General features: G+C 39.7%; 1 protein-coding gene across 1 annotated transcript in view; it reads left to right on the top strand.

Annotated features, from left to right (window-relative positions):
- The window catches only part of AGBL1 (ATP/GTP binding protein like 1), a 503,271-nt gene that overhangs the window by 387,934 nt on the left and 93,856 nt on the right, over positions 1 to 21,481 (top strand). The window contains 2 exon segments of the mRNA XM_036843717.1: positions 8,320 to 8,451; positions 12,885 to 13,061. Of these exon segments, the coding sequence (XP_036699612.1) occupies positions 8,320 to 8,451; positions 12,885 to 13,061 (309 nt within the window).

Raw genomic sequence — 21,481 nt, 5'->3', positions numbered from 1 at the left:
CTTGAGAGCTTTAGTACCTGCAACTGAGTGAGATAGATGGCAGAGGCCTCACCCAGGCTGATAGGTTGCAGGCACTGTGTCCAAAGGTGGCGGCCAGACTGCTGTTTCTCTCCCTTCAATGTCTAAAGCTGGAGAAAAAGAGCAGTTTTAACTGCTGGGGAGCCTGCCAAGGCCTCACTGCACAAGTACCCTCTTGGGGTGTTAAGCTCCCTGCTCACGGAGGCACAGCTGGCCAGAGGCAGTGAGTAGAAATCAGCTTAGGCAAGACCTCAGGGTAAGCCTGGTCATTCACTCTTAATTTTGCTAACTGACAGACTCGTTATACTGCGCTTTATCATTGATAAATCCAATGTTTTATAATAGTTTGTTCTGGAAAAATCTTTGGAGCCAGACCAATCAGAAGTTTGAGATAAAACACGTGGGTTTTCAATGGGAGGCCATGTGCAAATCACTTAACTTCCTTTAACCTTAGTAAAAGTTGAGCCTCATATGTAAATGTGAATGATAGCCTCCTTTCAGGAATTTTATACTGATTAAACATGTGTGTAAAACCTTAGCAGTGTGACTGGCATGTATCAAGCATTTAAACAAAGAGCAGGGATTAAAATTATTATTACTTCCCAGGAGGGTGCTATATACAAAACAAAGCCTCGGACTAGACTGCATGATTTTGCATTAATGTACATGTGCTCTTTCAATGTAACTGACATATTTTGGAAGGAAGGCCATTATATTATAATACATAACACTGGAATGGCAGAAAGCCTCCTCCAGCATTTTATAACATGTAATAAAGGGTCCCACTGTGAGAAATCTCATAACCGGTTGGTTACTAACCGTTAGTTCTGCTGAGTGAAATGTAAAAAATTTCACCCCAAATTAGACATTGGAGGGGGACAAAACTGATTTGTAAGTAAAGGCTGCTTTTCTAAGGCCATGTTGGAACTTTGGCCCACAGCGACGCAATTTAAGTGAAAGTCTCTCACTTTAGGAAAGGGAAAGCAGCATCAAATCTTCTTCAGGTAGTTATGGGGATAAGTGCTGCACACGCCCTCTGTGGTTAGCCTCAGCCATGACTGATGTTGCTGATAACTCAGATGAAACACTTGCTAAGAAGAGAGCATGACTGTCAGTAAAAGGACTGGGGAATGTGGTCTTGCAAACAGGGTTCTTGGATAATTGAACATGCCACCAGTAGCATTTCCCTCATAGAAAGGTTTACTCTACTCAATAGCTTGGGCTGAATGTTGCCTGCAAAATATTGTGCACAGGCTGGCATCTCCAGGGCTTTAGTGAGACTTGGTTGGTTTAATTGGAAGCATTGCTGTTTTGGGTTTCCATCACATTCCCCAGAATTAGCCTCCTTTGAGCTCCAGCCTTGCCTTCATTTTCTTGTGGCAATGGAATAAATAATGCAGAGGTCTTGCTGCCAGGAAGCAGGAACAAGACCCAGATGTCAGGAATGGAAAACACAGCAGCTTAAAGCTGGCAAAGCAGAGCAGTAAACAATCAGGGATAGGTGAGCCGTGGGAGCGGGCGAATGGCTAGGGGAGGTGTGTTTGAGATGGGGGTGGGTAACCTCTTGAACAAGGTGCCCAATTAGCTTACAGAGGAACCAGGATGGGACCAAAGAATGGAGGGGAAAGATGGTGAAGGCATGTGAGTAGCATAGTAATGTGGCCCTGAACGTTCTCTTTGCTGAGCAAGAAATGATGGAACTCATGTTTGCGTGAATTAAATTAACCTTGTAATTTAACTCAGACAGTAATTCACTGGGAAAGGCACTAGGGAGATGCATGAGAGCCTGATTTCACAATCGTAATCCAATCCACAGTATATACCTTGCTGATGAAGAAAGTGAGACACAGGGGAATCAGTTTAGCTCAGGGTGAACAAGTTCAAAACTAACCACTCCAGCTCAAACAAAACAAAACTTAACTGAACAAATCTCTTCCCATGTTCCTTGCCTTGGGGAAAAGCGCATCATATTGTCTATTCACTTAATCCGGAAATCTAGGTATTATTCCTAACCTCTTCCTCACTGAGCCCCTAAATCCATTTAGTCTCCAATTCCTATAGATTTTACTTCCTTACTCTCTCACCAAAAGTCCTTTCTCTCCATACTTACATTTGCTGACTTAAACTAGGCCCTTGTCGTCTCTCTTGCCTGGTCTCAGTCCTTGCAATCCATTCTTAACACTCCTGTTCTGGTGAACTGATCATGCTGGTCCTCTTGGCTCCAATACTTTGATGGTTCCTTCACCACTTTCGGGAAAATGTGCAGACATCCTGGAATGGTATGCACGTGCATTAATGATGTGACCACCGTCCACTTCTGCCTACACCTAAGGTCCACTCTCCTTCACTCTGTAGTCTTATTCTGAATTATTGCAATTCTTCACACCCATAGTCCTTTCTTCCTCATTTTCCATTTGCTTGGACAGCCCTCACTCAGCAGGACTCACCTTAGGCATCACCCCCTAGAGAACCCCAGGACCACCACATCATACACCTTCAGGGGTGCCACTCCTTAGAGCGCAGTGTGAATGATGCCCCATGAGTTGTGCAGCGTGTCCTTATCTGGGTTCCCAGAGAACCCTGTGTGTCTCTCTCCTCTCACTGCAATATGACCACCTATTCACTGGTGGGATCGTCCCAACAAAACAGCTCCTGGAAGAGGCAACATAGACCTGAAAAGTATTTTAAAACATGGAGTCTGGATGAGAGCAAACTCAGGTTCAATTACTTGCTCACATACTTAATAGCAGTGCAAACTTAAGCAAGCCTAGGCAAGTTACTTATTTATTTTTTTTGCTATTAAGTTTTCTCAGCTGCAAAACGGGGGATAATTATAGCACCTACTTCATCATGAGATAATCTATATTAAGTGTTTAGCACAGTATCTGAAGCATCGTTAAGTCTTCAATAAATTAACTACTGTTGTTCTTGTCATTGTTATCGAGGGCAGTACTGACTTATATTAAAATTTTAATTTCTCCTGCCACACCACAGGCACCCAGCGAATATTTGTTGACTCAGCTGATGAATAAGCAAGATAGGGCCATTGATTAACCCATGGGCGTTAGAGTGCCATGACTGGGCACACTTCCTATTACAGAATTTTACCGAAAGGAAGTAGACAAGTGTAAAGTCATCCATAGGACAGAAAAAGCTTCCTCAACTGAAATACCTTGATAATTTGTCTTGTAATTGCCCCCTGCAATTTAGAGGAACACATGTTTCTTATAACTAACAGGCATTTATTTTTATGGATGTAATTTGAGCAACAAGTAGAACAATACCTCCTTTATTCTGAATTTTCAGAGGCCACTAGAACTCCTAGGACTCATTCCCACAGGTGGGGATGTCTATAATTTGTTGTTTATCTCAGCTTTCAGAATCTGTTAAGAGCCAGAAAACAATCAAATCTTTTTTTCCAGTTGCATTTGGCAGCTAAGGAGCACCTGTCACCACATAGGCCTATAGCTTCTGGCTTTATTTAGGAATCTGTTGCTAAGACACAGTCTTAATTTGTTTGCACACTTTTCATAAGAATGTGGCTGTTTATTCACAGAGAGAAACTGAGGCATGAGCGATAAAGGTTGGTGGAAAATTCATGATGGTAGAAGATTAAACCTCAAACAGTGATTTGATTGGTTCCTTTAGAGGCTTTCAATGCATGGTCCCGGGCCCAGGGGCATCAGCATCACCTGGGATTGTTAGAAATGCACATTCCTGGACCTCACCCAGACTTGCTTGCATCACAGAATTGCTGCGGAGTGGCCCACAGTCTGTGATTTAACAAGTCCTCCAGGTTATTCTGATGCTTGATAACATGTCAGATCCACTGCTCTAGACTCTAGACCCATACAGTGGGTTTCAACCCTGGCTGCACATATAGAATCACCTGGAAAACTTGAAAAAATCCCATCACCCTGGTGTCACTGCAGATCAATTAAATCAAAATCTCTGGAGATGGGCTCTAGGGATTAATATTTTTAAAATCTCAGGAGATTCTAATGCACAGACAGGATGGAGAAGCCCTGGCCTAGGGTATATTTTTGTTGCACATAACAGAAACCTGCTAAAGTAACCCAAGGTGGAAATTTTGAAGGAAAAAATTCGAATAAGTTCTAACCAGAACTGGAAAGCACCAAAACCCCAGACACTTCTTCTGTCCATCTCGCATTTTTCTCCTTCTGTGGCCACATTTTCTTTTTTCTGCTTTTCTCTGCACATTTAATTATCTCACCCTTTACAAAACAACTTCTTCTTCTCATTCACTGTTTCTGCTCTGCTTTTTCATTATTTGTCTTGTCGTTGGACCAACTCCCTTCTCCCAACTCTGTATGACATTTTGGCTTGAACACCCACAGCTCTAGATTCTAGAGAGATTTATTTTCTCATAAGATTTTTAACTTGAAACTATGAACTAAGGATTCCCCCCACCAAAAAAAATCTTTTTTTTTTTTTGAAGAGAAAAAAATACTTAAAAATACTTTTCTGCTAACAGGAAATTTGCAATGTAATTTAAAAATCTCCCCACCCACCCAATAAAATAGTAGCATTCTATTATTGACAATTAAGAGAGAGGGGGAGGAAAAGAAGGTAAATTTATGGAGAACAGTTTCAATTCCTTTAGTTCTTAGAACTTCCATCTCACAGATGTTTGTCTGGCAACCACCTTGATTCCAGAAATTAGTCTTGACATCGCTGAATTCTTCCCTGCTTACATAGCCTAAGCAACACAACTATCAGTTCTAACCAGCTATTCAAGAGTTTTCATCTTCTCCCATTATGACCGGGCAGACCACCTACCTATTTACCCTTTTTAATTTTTCTTACACATATGTGTTTATTTATGGCTCCATGAATGTACCTTGCGTGCCCCAGGACATTCCTGCTGTCAGTGGCTTCCTATTCAATCAATGAACTATAGGACTTCATCAGTTACCAGAAAGTAGCCTCAGCCATCATCTCATCTAACTTCTCAACCAACAACATCATTGACAGCAATTTATATGGCTTTTGCTGAAGTGTTTCCAGAGAACGGAAACTTTTAAAAGTGTGACACAGCATTGCAAGACAGTTATAATCATCAAAAGTTATTTCTTGCTGCTAATAAATATTCAACAACTGAATTTAATATGGACCTGGAATCTACGTCCATGGTACATATTCTCCTTCCTTTTGTCTTCCTCTGCTCTTTGAAATGATAGCAAATATATTTATTCATGTTTCAAATGGGAAAATTTGTAAATTTGGAGGGCTGCTATCAAAACCCCACTGAGCCTTCTTTTTTTCTAGGATAAGCATCTCCAGTATCTTTAGGCGATCTGTGTTTATAAATATTCCCATTTCCTTGGCCTTCAGATTCCTCTCTACTGAGGTACCCTAGCTTGTTTTAAAAGGCCACACTCAGAATTAAAAAACACTATATGAGATATAAATTGACCAGTATGAGGTGCATTGGACTGATGGTTCTCCTTATGTATGACCACTTTACTTCTCCAGAAGCAATTTATGATTAGTTTTGACATCCATGGCTACTGAGTCATTCTAAGCAAACTGCCATCTAAAACCTCCAAATCTCTCATTCAAAACCTACTTCTTAGCTAAATGTCACTTTTACTTTTGCCACTGTTAGAATCTAATTGTAGGAGCTGCGTACTCCAATTTAAGTTTGTCTATTTCCAAGAATTCTGCTCTTTTTGGCCCTTGTAATTTCTGCTCTTACTTGTTTACTCTGCTATCAGTTGTCCTCAATTCTGTATCATTAGCAAATTTGACAAACACCTTCAGTTACCTACCCTGTGTGCTTAACTAACTACATAAAGACTACATTTCTACAGACTAAGGAACAAATGTGAGGAAATACCAGGACTTCTATCTCTTTGAAACACTCAAATGTGTATGTATCATATATTAATTTTAAGTACACAGATCACACCTCTACAGCTTGATAAATTCTCATGAAATGAACACACCATGTAACCATCAACCAAATCGAGAGACAGAACACCACGGGCAACCCAGACATCAGACCATAATGTAATGTCCCCCTTCCCCCAAACATAGACATTATCCTAATTTCTATCACTGCATTAGTTTTGCCTGTTTTTGAATGTCATATCAAGGAAATCATATGGATGTACTCTTCTGTATCTAGCTTGTTCTTTCATTCTTAATGCTGGACAGTATTCTGTTGAATGATTATACTACAATTTATTAATCAATTCTACTGTTTACAGATTTAGGCTACTAAAAATAGTGTTGCTGTGTATATTCTTGATATCTTCTGGTGCCCAGTATATGCATTTCTTTTGGGCAGGTTCTAGAATATGTGTATATGCAGCTTTAGAAGATGCTCCAAAATTGTTCTCTACAGTAGTGGTATAGATATAGTCCCACAAGCTGGGTTCAAGAGTTTCACTTGCTCCATATCCCAGCCAACGTTTGGTGTTGTCTTTTCATGATGTTAGGAGTCCTGATAACCCATTAGATGCAGGGGCATCTCACTGTGGTGTTTAAGTTATATTTCCTTGACATTGATGAGGTTGAGTACATTTTCATTTGCTTAATAGCCATTTGGAACTTCTCTTTTGTGAAATATCGATTCAAGTTTTTTGCCCATTTAAAAATTGAGTTGCTTCTTTTTTTCTTATTGATGTATGTATACATTCGCTCTATGAATCATTTGTTGGATATATGTACTGCACATCTGTTAACTCTTTGGTTTGCCTTTTTACATTCTTCCTGGTGTCTTTGGATCAAAAGAAATTCTTAAATGAAATACATCTAGTTTTTAAATATTTTCATTTATTTTTAGTCCTTTTTTTAAAGAGTTTTTTTTTTTTTTTAATTAATTAATTTATTTATTTTTCTTTGGCTGCATTGGGCCTTCGTTGCTGCGCACAGGCTTTCTCTGGTTGTGGTGAGTGGGAGCTACTCTTTGTTGCAGTGCACGGGCTTCTTACTGCGGTGGCTTCTCTTATTGTGGAGCACGGGCTCTAGGTGCGCGGGCTTCAGTAGTTGTGGCACATGGGCTCAGTAGTTGTGGCACATGGACTTAGTTGCTTCACGACATGCGGGATCTTCCCGGACCAGGGATCAAACCCATTTCCCCTGCATTGGCAGGTGGATTCTTAACCACTGCACCACCAGGGAAGTCCCAAGATTGTGTATTATTTTTTAATCCTTTATGTCTATTGAATTTTATCAAACGTTTTTATACATCTATTATGATTATCATATTAGTTCTTTCTTTAGTCTGTAAATGGAGTGAATCACATTGAATTATTTTTGATGTTGAAACAACCCAACTTTGCATTCCGGATTTTAACTAAATATTATGATGCATACTTGTTTCATTTTTATGAAACAATTTTAGAAAAGTTCCAAAAATAGCACAGAGTACCCATATATACTTCATCCAGTTTGCCCTAATGCTAATGTTTTGCACAATTATGGTACAATTATCAAAGCTGAAAAATAATATTAGAGCAACAGTATAAATGATACTACAGACTTCATGTGGATTTTACTAGCTTTTCCACCAATTTTTTTTATTTGTTTCAGAATCTAATCCATGATCCCCATTGTATTTAGATTTCATGTTTTCTTAGTTTCTCCTCTATGAGAGTCCCTCAGACATTCTTTGTCTTTCATGACCATGATGATTTTAAAAATATTGGTCATATTTTTACTTTTCTTCAATATGAATTTTGTCAATGTGTCTGTTACTGGTGATGTTTACCTTGATCACTTGGTTAAGGGTGATGTCTGCTGGGTTTCTCCATTGTAAAGTTACTATTTTTCCTTTTGCAATTAACAACATCTTGGTGGAGATATTCTGACACTATGCAAATAATACTTTTTCTCCACAAATCTTTCTCACTAATTTTGGCATCCATCAGTGGATCTTACCAGCAACAATTATTACAATGGCGTTCTAATGGTGATTTTCTATTTACTTCATTTCTCCTGTATTTATTAATTGGAGTCTGTCTGTATGGAAGAACTATTAAAGCCTATTTCTTATTTCTTCTTCCAGTTTTGGCCCTGTGTCCTCCCCTGTCACAAGCAAACTTGTCAGAAGAGCTACATGTGACTCATATTTCCTTTTATCCTGTTCAACCCTAAGCACCTTCCAATCTACCTTCCTTCCTGATAATTCTACCAACAGAACTCTTGCTAAAGTCACAAGTGGTCCTCATGTGCCTGGTTCTGCTAAGTAAACAGTATCTACCTAAGAAAGTTGACATTTTAAACATGTAAGAAACCAATAGATTTAGTTTCTCCTTTGTTTGGCCATTGTAGGTCTTCTGTGATTTCCATGGTCACTCTCAAAAAAGGAATGTGTTCCTTTACGGTTGTAGCATCAAAGAGACTTTGTGGCAGGCAGGGTCCACGGTGGGCACATCCAATCTCTTGGAAGATGTCAGCTACAGGGTAAGTCATTATGGTGGATGACACCAGATATTTTGTGTCCATATGCTTGCCTTTGAGACATGCCTCAACCATTATTTTCCTAGATAGGCATTTTGATTATCTTAACTATAGGATTATAGTACAAGCAGGTTGAAGGCATGTGTAACCTCTCCACGTTTTTGATGAATAATGGCTTCTTGCCTGGTTACTCTGAATTTTTTTTTTTTCTATATGATATGATACAGTGCATAGGACATGAGAATTGGAGACAGGAAACCTCATCTTAATACCTAACTTTATAATTATTAACTGTGTGACTATGAGCCATTAACACTCCCTCTCTGAACCCCCATTCTTCACCTGTAAAACGAGGATAGTGAAAATACTGCCCCTGTTAGGTATTATATTTATGGAAGGAGCAAAATGATGCTGAATTGGAAAGGATCTTAAATAAATATGAAGGGATGAAAAAAATTTAAGACATTACACCATCCACATTCCTCTGCTTGAGCATACTATAAAAAGTAGAACAGTGACCCGCTGAACATAATTCTATTTTTTCTGGGTTCCAGTAGTTGGAGCTCAACTATCCCCACACTGAACCCAAGAGGAGATTAAGGAGAGGTAAGGAAGGAAGGACTTCTTCCTGTCAGGATAAAGTAAACAGGCTGTTGCTTACTGGATATTAGGAAGAGGTAGAAGAGGCCAAGTTATCCAACCACAAAATAAAAACTGGCCTGTGTTTCAAATTTATATAGGAAAAGGAGAAAAATTATTGTGTTGTAAAAACCTAGTTCTCCTCCTGTGTCTTTCTCTTTTACTTTTACACAGAACACTTCATTTATGACACTTCTGGGGACCAAATATTTGGATTTTTCCCTCCTCCAAGCAATTCTGTGACACCAGCTGGGTATCTTACAATTTAACTCAGTCTGACACTATCTACATGGAGATAACACCAGATCCCTCAGGTTAAGGGCTCAGTCCCAGGAGACATGCCCCCATTTCAGATGCCAACTGCAAGTAGTAGGTTCTCAGGTTACCCACAACTTCTGTCTGACTTGGCTACAAATCAGAGGTTCCCATGATCTCCTCCCTGTTGGGTTCGATTATTTGCTAGAACAGCTCACGGTACTCAAGGGAACACTTACTTACATTTACCAATTTATTAAACGATGTGATAAAGGATACAGATGAACAGCCAGATAAAGAGATACGTAGATATGGAAGGGTCCAGAGCTTCTGTACCTATGGAGTTGGGGGTAGGGTGCATTACTACTCAGTGTATGGATGTGTTCACCAACCAGCAAGCTCCCTGAGCCCCATACTATTTGGATCTTATGGAAGTTTCCTCACATGGGCATGATCATTTATCAACTCCATTTCCAGCCCCTCTCTCTTTCCTAGAGAAGTGATGATACGCCCTGATCCAGGAATCATTCAGGAGCCCACCCAGAGTCGCCTTATTAGAACGAAAGATTCTCCTACCACTCTTATCACATAGGAATTTGCAAATGTTTTAGAAATCTCATGTCAGAACTGGGGGTGAAGAGCCAATATATATTTCTTACTACAAATCACGATATCACAGTTATGATGGTACCAACCTCTTCTAAATCCCTTATTATTCTGGATACATGAATTTACTGTGTGTGAAATACCTTCATTTACAGGATCAGTGAGTAATAAAAGAGGTAAAAACCCACCAAACTACTATTTCACCTGGAATTACTTCCCCTGTGTCCTGAATTTTTTTTCACCCTCTTCATTCATGTCTATTAGAAGCATGACTGCTACTGATCAGTAGAGATCCCCCAAGGCTATTAAAGCAGAACCAACAGCTTATCCTCAATGTCCTATTTACACTAAGGCTCAGCTAGAGTACTGGCGATAAACCTCAAGAAGCTTAACTGCTTTATCTTACTTAGGAAACTAGTTTAATAAATTAAAACATTCATCTGGGCAGGTCATGCTGACCTATATAAAATTATCTCTCACCAGTGGTATATCTTAAACTAAAAGAATCTATACTATCCAATCTTAAACATAGAGTCACCATGAGTTTTAGCTCTCTTTTTCCAAAAGAAAGTTAACAATATTCATAGATAATAATAAAGCTTACCCCAAAGACTTGTGATGATTAAATGACTTAATGCATGCAAAATACATAGTAAGCATTCAGTGAAAATATATCTATTATAATCTTAATGTTTGGGAAACTGAAATTAAGTTTAAGGTACAGAGCAAGTGTCAGGGGAAAAGTTGAATGTCCCAAGCCTTCTTGCCCCACCCAAACTGGGCGACTCCAGGAAACATTGAAGCAGGTCTCCAGTGGATCAATTCATATGTAGAGTTCATCAATTTCCTATTCATTTACAAAACAGAACGTAACAAACAAACAACCTCCAGTTATCACAGCTATCATCATCTTCATTGCTCACTCTGACATAGATCTATTTGTGTGAAATCAAAAGGGAAATGCAATGAGGACTTTATTGTAAATGAGACAGTTTGGAGCCCATTATTTAATGAATGGATAAATTGCCGCTATGGAGGTGTAAGAGGGTACTGCCACTGCACTTTGTAAATCTCACATCCTCTAGGCTCCAGTGAAGGGATCATAGCTCATAGAGCTCTCCAAGATGCACGCCATTAATTTGAATATGTGGTTATTTGGAGAGGGGCCGTACTAGCTAAGAAAACAAGGTTCACCTAAGTAAGAAAGCAAAGATCATTTAAATGATGTCAGATTAAGTTTTCACAACAAGGTAAAACATTGATAAATTATAATTACATTCATGTATTCTTGATCATATTATATATAGATATAGCAACTAAATATATATATATATATATATACTTATATATATATATATATTCTATTTATGTCTGTTTAAGCAGTCCTCTAAAGGCCTGGACTAACAGATTCCATTTATTTCAGTGAATAGTTATGAAGTACCCTCTACAAGTAGCATAGATTCATGTGCAGAGATTTTCCTGTGAACAAGACACAAACTTCTAGGCTGCAGAGGAGATAGAAAATAAACAACAAATTACATACACAATAATTTAATTGTAATTGTGATGAGTACTCTGAAGGAGAAAAATGGGGTGAGGAATCGCAGGGAGAGAGGGACAAGAGTGGATAGATAAAATCAATTAGGTGGCAATTGGAGAAACTCTGAGGATAACATTAGCATTTCATTTCCCTTAAAATTATGATGCTTTAGGTCTGGAGGCTATGTAAGAACTTAGAGATCATAGTAGGTTATGTTAATAATTACATTAATATATATTTATATCATATATCATATAATAATTATATTAATCCTTATATTAATATAGTTAATGGTTATGTTAAACATGACAATAAGAGCCAGAGATACAATATTAAAAGATTTGCTCTATGTTCTAGAAATGAACAAAACTGCATTTCCTTAACAATAATTCCTTAATTTATGTTCTCATCAATTTGTTCTGCTTCTGCATCTTGTCACTATAATTTGTCCAAAGACCCAATGCTATACTGTTTCTTATCTAATGTATATAATTTTCTATTATGCTCTAGTTTTTGGAGATTCTGTCAACACTGAAGTGAGAGAACCCTTCTTGTTCATGTCACAAAAGTTCTGAGCTAAGTGTAGTATTTCAGCTGTCCCAAAGACTTGGTGTACTTTCAACTCTGAGACATCATCTTTGGGGGATGGAAAGGTCCAATGACTAGAAGTCCCCTCTCTGTCAATCGGAGAGTGGCAAGGGTCTACTGATGCCTTCTAAATGGAAATTAAGTGATCTCACATAAAGCTCTTCTACCCTAGGAAAAGATGGTATATATGAATCCAGAGAGTATGGATTTTTAGAAGTTTTATAATTGGTCCAGCTTCAGATTTATGGATCAGAGAATGAGACTGAAATGTTCATTTTGGCAGTTCCAGTCTCTCAGGAAACAAGTGAACGTTATATGGGCTCCTGCTCAAGAATCATCAATGGACCGTATGTCTGAGATAAGGGAAGTTCAACTAGAAAACAGTGAGGCTGGATGGAGCTACTCTCTAAATTTCAGTTCCCTGTGAAGTCTCTGGCTTTCCATGAGACTCAACTCAGCAATGTATGAGACTGAATGTATGTTGCAACCTTGGTCCACCGTGATGCAGGAAGATGGGGTTGAAAGATCATACTCTTTGCAGTTGGCCATATTGGCATTTGGATCCCATTCCAGTCACTTTGTAGTTGGACTTGAACTATTTCTTTCTAACTTTTCTAAGCCTCAGTTTCCTCATCTTTCAAATTTTTAAAAAAATTGGTGTCCATTACTCAGGATAGATAGATTTATAGTTGCACATATTAAGTGTTTAATGTATTGAGATGCTTAATACATACTGAGAAGTTGTTTTTTATGATGCATAGCCCCAATCACCGGCAACTCATCATAATTTGATTTTTTTTAATTGTAGACTCTTCCCAAAATCCTTGATAAACTAGCACCAGCATTCACCTTAAGCAGCTGCAGCTTCCTCGTGGAGAAATCCCGAGCCTCCACAGCACGGGTAGTGGTGTGGAGAGAGATGGGGGTGTCCAGAAGCTACACCATGGAGAGCAGCTACTGTGGCTGCAACCAGGGCCCCTATCAGGTATGTGAGGCTGCGGAATATCCTTGCTTTCTGTCTGGCAGCAGTACGCTGTGATGCAGAGCTATCACATACCTCTTGTTCCTGCTCTCTAGCCTGAAAGAGGAAGAAGTCTCCAGGTAGAGTATGGCCCAGCTCCCTGATCTTGCTGAAGAACTAGTTCAATGATTGTCTTCCCTGGCAGCACAATCTGCGTTGATCCTGGAAGCAATTTGTGCATGCCTGCTGATTTGGTTTCTCAATCATCTGCCCTCGCCAGCAAGTGGCAGTGGAGCCTCCCTCAGACAGGCACCCCCGGCTTTTATGGAACCTCTGCCTGGCCCTGTTTTATGCATGAGAACATTTTCTTTCCTCTTGCAACAACTGGGACCAGTCCCCTATGCATCATAAAAAAGACATAGGTCAGCATGTAGATATTGTCAAGACGTACGTGGATTGTGTTTCTCTGTCTTCTGTGCTTATCTAAATTAGCGGCTCTCTGTATCCTGCTATCACCAGAGCAAACAGAAGCGTGTGCATGATGTGGGTCTCCCCAAGATGAGTGGGGCTAGGACTCAAGTTCTAACATTGAGGGAAATGGCTCATATAAATCGTATTCTTTCTACAGCTATGTTAGCTGTATGAGCAGCTGAATGCTCTTACAGCGGGCTGTTCTAGCTGCTCGTCCCACTCCCCCACTAGAGGAGCATAAATAAGGGACATTGTGACAGTGCCAGGGTAATAGACTCCTTTAAATTCATTAGGCAAGCTGAAAGACTACTCGTTGGTGACTTCTATTCAACCTCAAGAATACCTGGACCTCACCAGCCTTAAAGCTCATTGTGTTGGCTTTGATACTTTCCTGGAACTGCTAGGAAATGCTTGGCATCTCCATAATCTGGTGCTTGTGGAAATCTGTTAACTATCAAAGGCAGTCCAGGGAGTGACAGGTGATGAACATTCTCTAACTTCCCACCTGGTCAAAGAGATTTTTCAACACAGGGTTACTGAACCACCCATTTTGACCTATTAATTCTGTTAAATAGCCAGTTAGTTTGTCTACACAGTGGCTTGAAAGAATTGTTTCTATTACTGAATTAATAAACTATTAGACTGAATTAATCCTTATTTATCCACATTAATCCAATGCAGAATAAGAAGAGTGAGCTTGTTGGAGAGACATGGGATTGGGCATCCAAAGACCTCACTCTTCCACTTACCAAGCATGCTGCAAACTGCTTACCTCTATTGAACCTATACATTTCATATATCAAACGCAGATATTAATAAGGATTCGTCTCCTTCCTACTAGACAAAATTTTTGTAAAGGCCAAAAGTAAATACATATACAAATATAATTGGAGGTTATATCATCAGGAATCTGTTCATTCTCTTGACATTCAAAACCCATAGGGCTGGAAAAAAAATAAGCCTGGAATATTGTGACTCTAAGACCTTATGGGTATAGACTTGTGCCTCCCTAGCTGTATGCTTCTTGAAGACAACTCCACACATCCCTCACAGATTTATTAGATTTGTGACTTTCATTGACTTTGTTTCTCCAAGCACCAATTCAGGCTAACAGCTTCTAGTCATATAAGTATCAATGCCATTCACAGTAAATCAACCAGACACTCCAAGGCCCTTGAAGCTGTTGTTTGAAAACTAAATGACTCATAGGTTCAGGCCCTCACCAACTCTTTGTCTTCCATGCAACATACATACTGGCTGTTGGAAATGACAGTGAAAGAGGCTTGTCCAGTGGGACAGCTTTCAGATATGGGCTTAGCATTTGCCCTGGGAAATTTTCCACATGGCCTTTGCATGGGGTCTCTATAAGGAAGAATGGAGAAGGAACTGACTAGAGAAAAGCCCTAACAGTGCCAGGTCTGGTTTTGTTTTAAAAATCCTATTCTCTATATGAAACACCTCTCTGAATGGATAGGTTTTCCCCTTCCCTTTGTTTTTCTGTCCTTACAAACATTGTCGAGTAACTGAGCAGAATTGCAGACAGTGACCAAGAGGATGGTGAGTAATTTTATATATGGGGGGGTGGAGGAGCACCCTGGGGAAATGAAACCAGCCCAGAGTTGGCTGTTCTGGTGATTTTTGTTTGAGGTATATAATGAAGTCTATGAGCTATAAAGCAGTATAGAAATTTCCATCCTGAACATACTGCAAATGATTTTTGTACATTGAGAAGCTGAGTCCCAGCTGGGTCCTGAGGTTATTATTCTAAGGTCATCTTTCCATTTTTTGTTTAGCATTACCATTTATACAAAAGATGGAAGATACTTAAGTATACCCACGAGGGGCATTCCTTCCTGCCTTCATAAGAATATAAACATTTTTGCAGTTTCTCTGGTTAACGCAGCTTTAACGTAGTTCCAATCATTTCTCCCAGCACACTAAGTACCTGATCTGTTAGTACTGAAATGAAATATCATTTCTTACAGTGACATTTATGTTGGAACTGCATTAAAGAATATAAGCTATCACCTTCAAATAATAATTATTAATATGACATTTTCCCTTCTGTTTTCCAGTCTATAGTTGGCTAATTTAAAAAAAAAAAAAACTTCTCCAGCTTTTGTTGTTTGGGGGATATAGTCTCTACTGCTAGGTTATATGCTTTGATCCATAATTTGTATTTAATGTGGAAGTCCCATCCACTGAGAGATTTACTTTCCATATTAGGGACTGGCCCAAAGCTGTGGAGGCTGTTGAAGGGAAAAGCCAAAATGGAATGATGTGTCCTTTGGGGGCTCATTTTTTAGAGTCATTTTTCAGACTCTATGTGGACAGATGTGTACTTCACACTGAGTTGAGTGTTTGCGACCTGGAGTCACATGCATGGTGTGTTTGCACATGCAAAGCCATGTGACTGGGTCCCGTGGGCTGCTTGTGGCTTAGGAGGAGGATGTAAAAGCTCCCACCCAAGCAGGCTGTTGACATGCTCCTTGACAGTGCTGCTGACTCATGGGATGGCAAAGAGGGTCTTAGAGGAAGGACAGAAGATGGGTGACTCAGTGGAGGTTTGAAGAGTGACTCAACTGGGTGTTAATATTCCCTACCTGCAACTGCTTGCCTTGTATTGTGGACCCTCAAGCAATCCATCCTCTTTACCACCAACAGAGGGGTCTTTCAGTAACCCAAACCTATTCAAGTCAAGTACTGCCCATAACCCTCATTATGTCTAGAGAAAATCCAACTCCTCATCGTGACATGTAAGGCCTTTGACGATCTCCTCTTTCATTTTTTTATACTCAATGCCTTCTTTATTATAGAATAGGTGTTACGTATCTGTGTTGACTGACCAATGACTAAATGGATAAGTAAGCAAATGAATGGTGATTTCCGGGTAGGGTCAGATGATTTTCCTCTGTCCATGGATAATTAGAAAAAGGAGAAGAAATCACCATGGTCCAAATATGATTAGAAGCCATTCTAAAATGGAGATTTTTAAGAGTTGCTGTAATTGGTGGAAATGGAAAATGCATTGGTGAGAGAGGGAAATGAGTAAGAATGCAACTCTGAGACCTCTTAGGCCTGTCACTATATACATGATTTGAGAGCATCTAATGGATTCTTTCCCAGAGTAAGGTGATTCTAGTCCTGGTGTGGAATTTTGCATGGCCACATTCTAATAACAGGTGATGATTAGAAAAGAAGACATCCACTGTGCATGTGAGAGATGCTGGGATGTACCTCCTAGATCCCGCTGAAGAGGTGCTCATTTCCCCAGTGGCTCACAGCTGTGTCCATCACCAGAAATTACTTGTAGCTGGCAGAAACTGCCTTGACCAAAGCCATGGCTCCTCTGTGTGAGCCTGCATCCAATGGCTGGTCTATGTGGGGTTACAATGGCCTGGCCTCCTAGCCCTAGTTGGGAAAACTCCAAAGGGGGTGCCATTCCAGCTCCAGAACTCCCTGTAGGATCGGTGGGGACCTCTTTTGCAATTGCACTGAGGTTCAACCTCCTCCTCTGCCCAATTCTGCTTTCCTCACCACTCATAGGTGTTGTTATGGTGAGAGCTCCCCAAAAATCCTTCTGCAAAACAAATTATAACAGTATTTCACAAAGGCTTAACTTAGAAAGCATAAATGTTGGAACTAAGCACTTGAGCTATTGAAGATGGTTTGATAGGGACAAATTCATAGAAGAAATTTAATCATCTCAACTTGGCTTTCAAGCCTCCCGGTGCCATCTCATTCACATTCTGCTCCCCTTAGCTGTTTTGGGAACACGGCCCACACAGAATGAGAGACTGCAGCTAGGTACAGGGCCTCCTGCACTGGTGTTCTACTGCTATTGTGGGCCAGAAGAGAGATTGAGGGTATTAGTTTCCCACGGCTACCATACAAATTACCACAAATTAGGTGGCTTAAAATTATTCTGTAATGGTTCTAGAGGCTAGAAGTCCAACATTAAGGTGTTGGTATCACCACATACTCTCTAAAGGCTCTAGGGGAGAATCTGGTCCAGGGCTTTCTCTTAGCTTCTGATGTGTCCTGGCTTGTAGATGCATCACTCCAATCTCTTCCCTTTTTCATCACATGGCCATCTCCACTTGTCTGCCTCTGTCTCTGTGTCTTCTCTCCTCTTCTTATAAGGACACCAGTCATATTGCATTTGGGACCCACCCTATTCCAGTATGACCTCATCTTAACTAATTACATCTCCAACAATCCTATTTCCGAATAAGGTCAAATTATGAAGTTCTTGGAAGGACACTAATTCTGGGGAGACCTATTCAACCTAGTACACTGGTCCAGGCAAGAAAGTACAGAATATTTAGATCCAAGAACCAAAAGGAGGTTTTTATTTCTGTCTCCATATTTCTGTGCTGTGAATCCCCAAACAAATGATAACTACCCTTGTTTTCTCTCTACCTCATGATCAAGAAATTAAGAAGTTTAGATTTTCTTGGAACATTTTGGAAGACAAATTGGAGAGTCATGCCGTAATTAATGAATGCTGATTAGTGCTGCTTGAGTATTATAGCATGCAGTGCCCTTAAATAAGCAATAATAACAAACACGTCTATGGTATTTACTGTGTGTTAAGCCTTTTGCAGCTATAAACTTATTCCATTTTTTGCTACCACAGGACAAAACACTGCAAAGTTGTTTTTATCATCATCATCATCCTTATTTTACAAATTGGGATACTTAGGCAGAGAGGTTAAATAACTTACTCAATGCCACACGGTTAGTAAATTTTAGAACCAGGGTTTGAATACAGGCACATCTGACCCCTCACGCCCCTGCTTTCTGCCTAGTTGAATGTCATTGGTGAAAGGAGCCCCGGGCTTTGGAAACAGGAGACCCAGCTTCTGCTTTTGGCTACCACTAAGTACATCTGCAACAAGGGGTTTCTTGACTATAATAAGAAAGCATAATTAGAACTGAGAAATGGGCATAGTCTCTGGTAAATTATGTTTGAAATAGGCTGCCTTTGCTGGGTATCCATGGGGCTTATGGGTTACCTAGATCAGGGTGATCTGGCATGATTCTGAAACCCCTAAAAATCTTCTGCAACTACTGCTGGGCATGTGGTTTTTCCAAGGAGAATGTGCTCTGCTTTTAGCACCAATTAGCTAGTTGTCAGGAGCCTTTGTTCATCCATCCCATCTTGTCACACCCCTTCATCCAACTTGACCTGTTTCTTTTTTGACCTTTCCAGAGTAAACAAAGAGGGATTGGAGGAATGTAATACTATGAAGTGGAGGCTTCCTACCAGCAGGGAAAATGGGGGGAGTGAGCGGAGCTGGTCTTCAGTGAAACAACCTATTGAAGTTTGAATTAAGCAAGTTCCTACATTGTTTCCTACACTCATTTCACTTCCTAGTGACATCTCTCCTTTTCCCCTTAGAGAGCTATTGCTCTCACACAGCTCTTTGGACTTGACCAGTCTTTAATTGAGGACACTTCTCTTCCTCAAATGTCCCAAGTTGCAAAATTGCCCTTCTGCCAGGGTCTACACACACATTCTTTGACCACACACACATTTTATATGTGTGTATCACACATGTATGCACAAACATACGTACCTACCAGTGGTTCCCCATAGATTTATACAGGAAGTACGGTTTATTGTTTAGTGTGGGTGTCTGTGTCAGACATAGAGTTCCAAGGAGAGCTCTGCACTTAGCAGTCATCACTTTGAGACCTGACCTCTATAAATTTTGGTTGTAGTAGTGGTTTCCTCACAATCCCTGCCTATGGAGATGCTGTTAAGACTGAATGAGCAATTGCCTGTAAAACATTTATCATTATGTTCATAGTAAACACTCATACTTACTTATTGTTTGTACCATTATTGATGGTATATAAGAATTTTTAATGGTTGTTTTCTATTTTCATTTTAAATAAAGACACTGAGACTCCAACTTTTATCTATAATTGTCTTATTCAGATCTTCTTAATTAGAACCTTTGGGGTTAGAGTTTAGGTATCTGTGATTTTATTAACTTTACTATGAAGCCAGCATTGAGAATGATAGACTTTGACTTTTACTGAGGCTGATATCCATACATCTATATTTATAGATTTAGCTATATCAAAACAGCTTCTGTCTGTATTATCTAGACCTTTCCTCTATTATCTACCCTTTATTCTATCAAACTTCATATGCAGTCTAAGCTATATAATAGTCAATTTATAGCTGAGGTTCTAGAGAAAGGGAAGGGGAATTTGTGAGCCTGCTTCTAGGGGAAGAGTGAGGTGTGGAGGACAGGACAGGAAACAGATTTAAATTCCTCCAAAATTGCTGAATTTAAAAGCCTATTCTGATCACAAGCACAACTCAAGAGTATATTTTGGATCATTATTCTCTTGGAAGTCATTTTCCTGTTCTACGGGCAGCCTCATATTGGAATATAACTCTTTCTGAGCTCTGAATGGGAGTTGGGGATATCTTAATTTCATTAACATAAACTGAGGAATAGTATTCCTCAAACGTTAATGTGCGTAAGAACTACCTAGGGATCTTATATAATGCAGATTTCTGAACCATGTCTCCATTTGACCTGGGGGATGACCCAGGAATCTGCATTTCATCAAGCACCCCTGGAAATTCATATTCTCAGTCACTGAGAGATGAGGCAGGATACCCAGATGTAAAAGGCGAGATGGTTTTGAAACTAGTTTTTGTGGTTTCTGTTTTTGTTCTCTTTCTCCTGATTCGTTCTGGCCTATGGAGAATTTTCCATGGCTTTTATTGTAAAGTCTCAAATTCTCTGCCTCTCCCCCACCTTTAAAAATTTTTTTTTGATGTGGGTGTCTGTGTGTGTGTCTGTGTTTCATCTGTACTTTTAGATAACTGACTTAGTTCTTCCACAGAAGTTTTATTTAATAAATGTCTAATATCCCAGTGAGAGTTTAAAGACATTTTTGGTTTTGTTTGTTCGTTCGTTTTTCTAGCTTCTGAGACACCACCAGGTTAAAGTTTCTTAAATTGCCTGTAGAACAAAAGTGTCTAGGAACTGATATAATTATATACAAAACTGTTTCCCTATGTGTACACTTTTCTGGGGAGAGTGGCTACAGTTAAGATATTTTTAAAGCGTGGGCAACCCACCCAAAAGATTAAGAGCTCATGCTTTAGTTTATTGAATCCAAGATCTCCAGACGGCCCATCACAGCTTCCCAGTGTCCGCTCTTAAATCAGCTCTAGAAGTGCTTGGCTTGACTTTGTGAAAAGCAAATGGAGTCTAAATTGCTATTTCTTCTACTTATCAATTAGCACAAGAATAATGATGCATCTCATTAAGTGTGTATTGGAGTAACTTGAGTCTAAATCTTCTGTGATTGCACTTAGGACACTAATCTTTTCAGGATGCTGCTTCTCACAGGTGGTCATTTAGACTGAGGAGCAGCTGCCTCAGCTACACCTGGGATCTATGCAGAGTCTCAGACCCTACCTATTGCTTCAGGATCTGCATTGTGATAGGATCCCCAGGTGATCCGTGTTCCCAGGAAAGCACTGATTTAGAGCATCCTTGGTCGGCAGGGAGGTGAGAAAGGATTAGGGGTGAAGAAAGGGAAAAGTTAGGGAGTTCTAACTTTTCCGGTAGGCAAGGACATAGTTCCCAGAATTTTTGTGCACTAGAAAGAGATGCTGTATGTGGATGCGATTTAAAAGGTGAAAGTAATCCCCAATATGAGACCTTTTGTTGATCGGTGCCAACATTTTAATGCTAGATGAGTTTGTTGTTTTTTCCCCTGCATCTCTATTCTCTAACAACCGTCCCCATTTTAGGGCTTAGAAAAGAGGACCATTTCCCAAACGCCTGCTTTACCATTGAAATGCAACTTCAGTCCTTTGTTGAGACAAATATGAAATCCAGATGCTCAGGTATCATTTTAGTATGAACCTCTATTTGAATCATTCATGTCAATCCCCTTTTTCTTATTAACTATGATTCAACAAGTGTTGCCTT

This window comes from Balaenoptera musculus, chromosome 2 (assembly GCF_009873245.2).
Source record: "Balaenoptera musculus isolate JJ_BM4_2016_0621 chromosome 2, mBalMus1.pri.v3, whole genome shotgun sequence".
Lineage (NCBI taxonomy): Eukaryota > Metazoa > Chordata > Mammalia > Artiodactyla > Balaenopteridae > Balaenoptera > Balaenoptera musculus.
The sequence above is the reverse complement of the archived record's forward strand: the minus strand, read 5'-3'. Positions and strand labels throughout refer to the sequence as shown.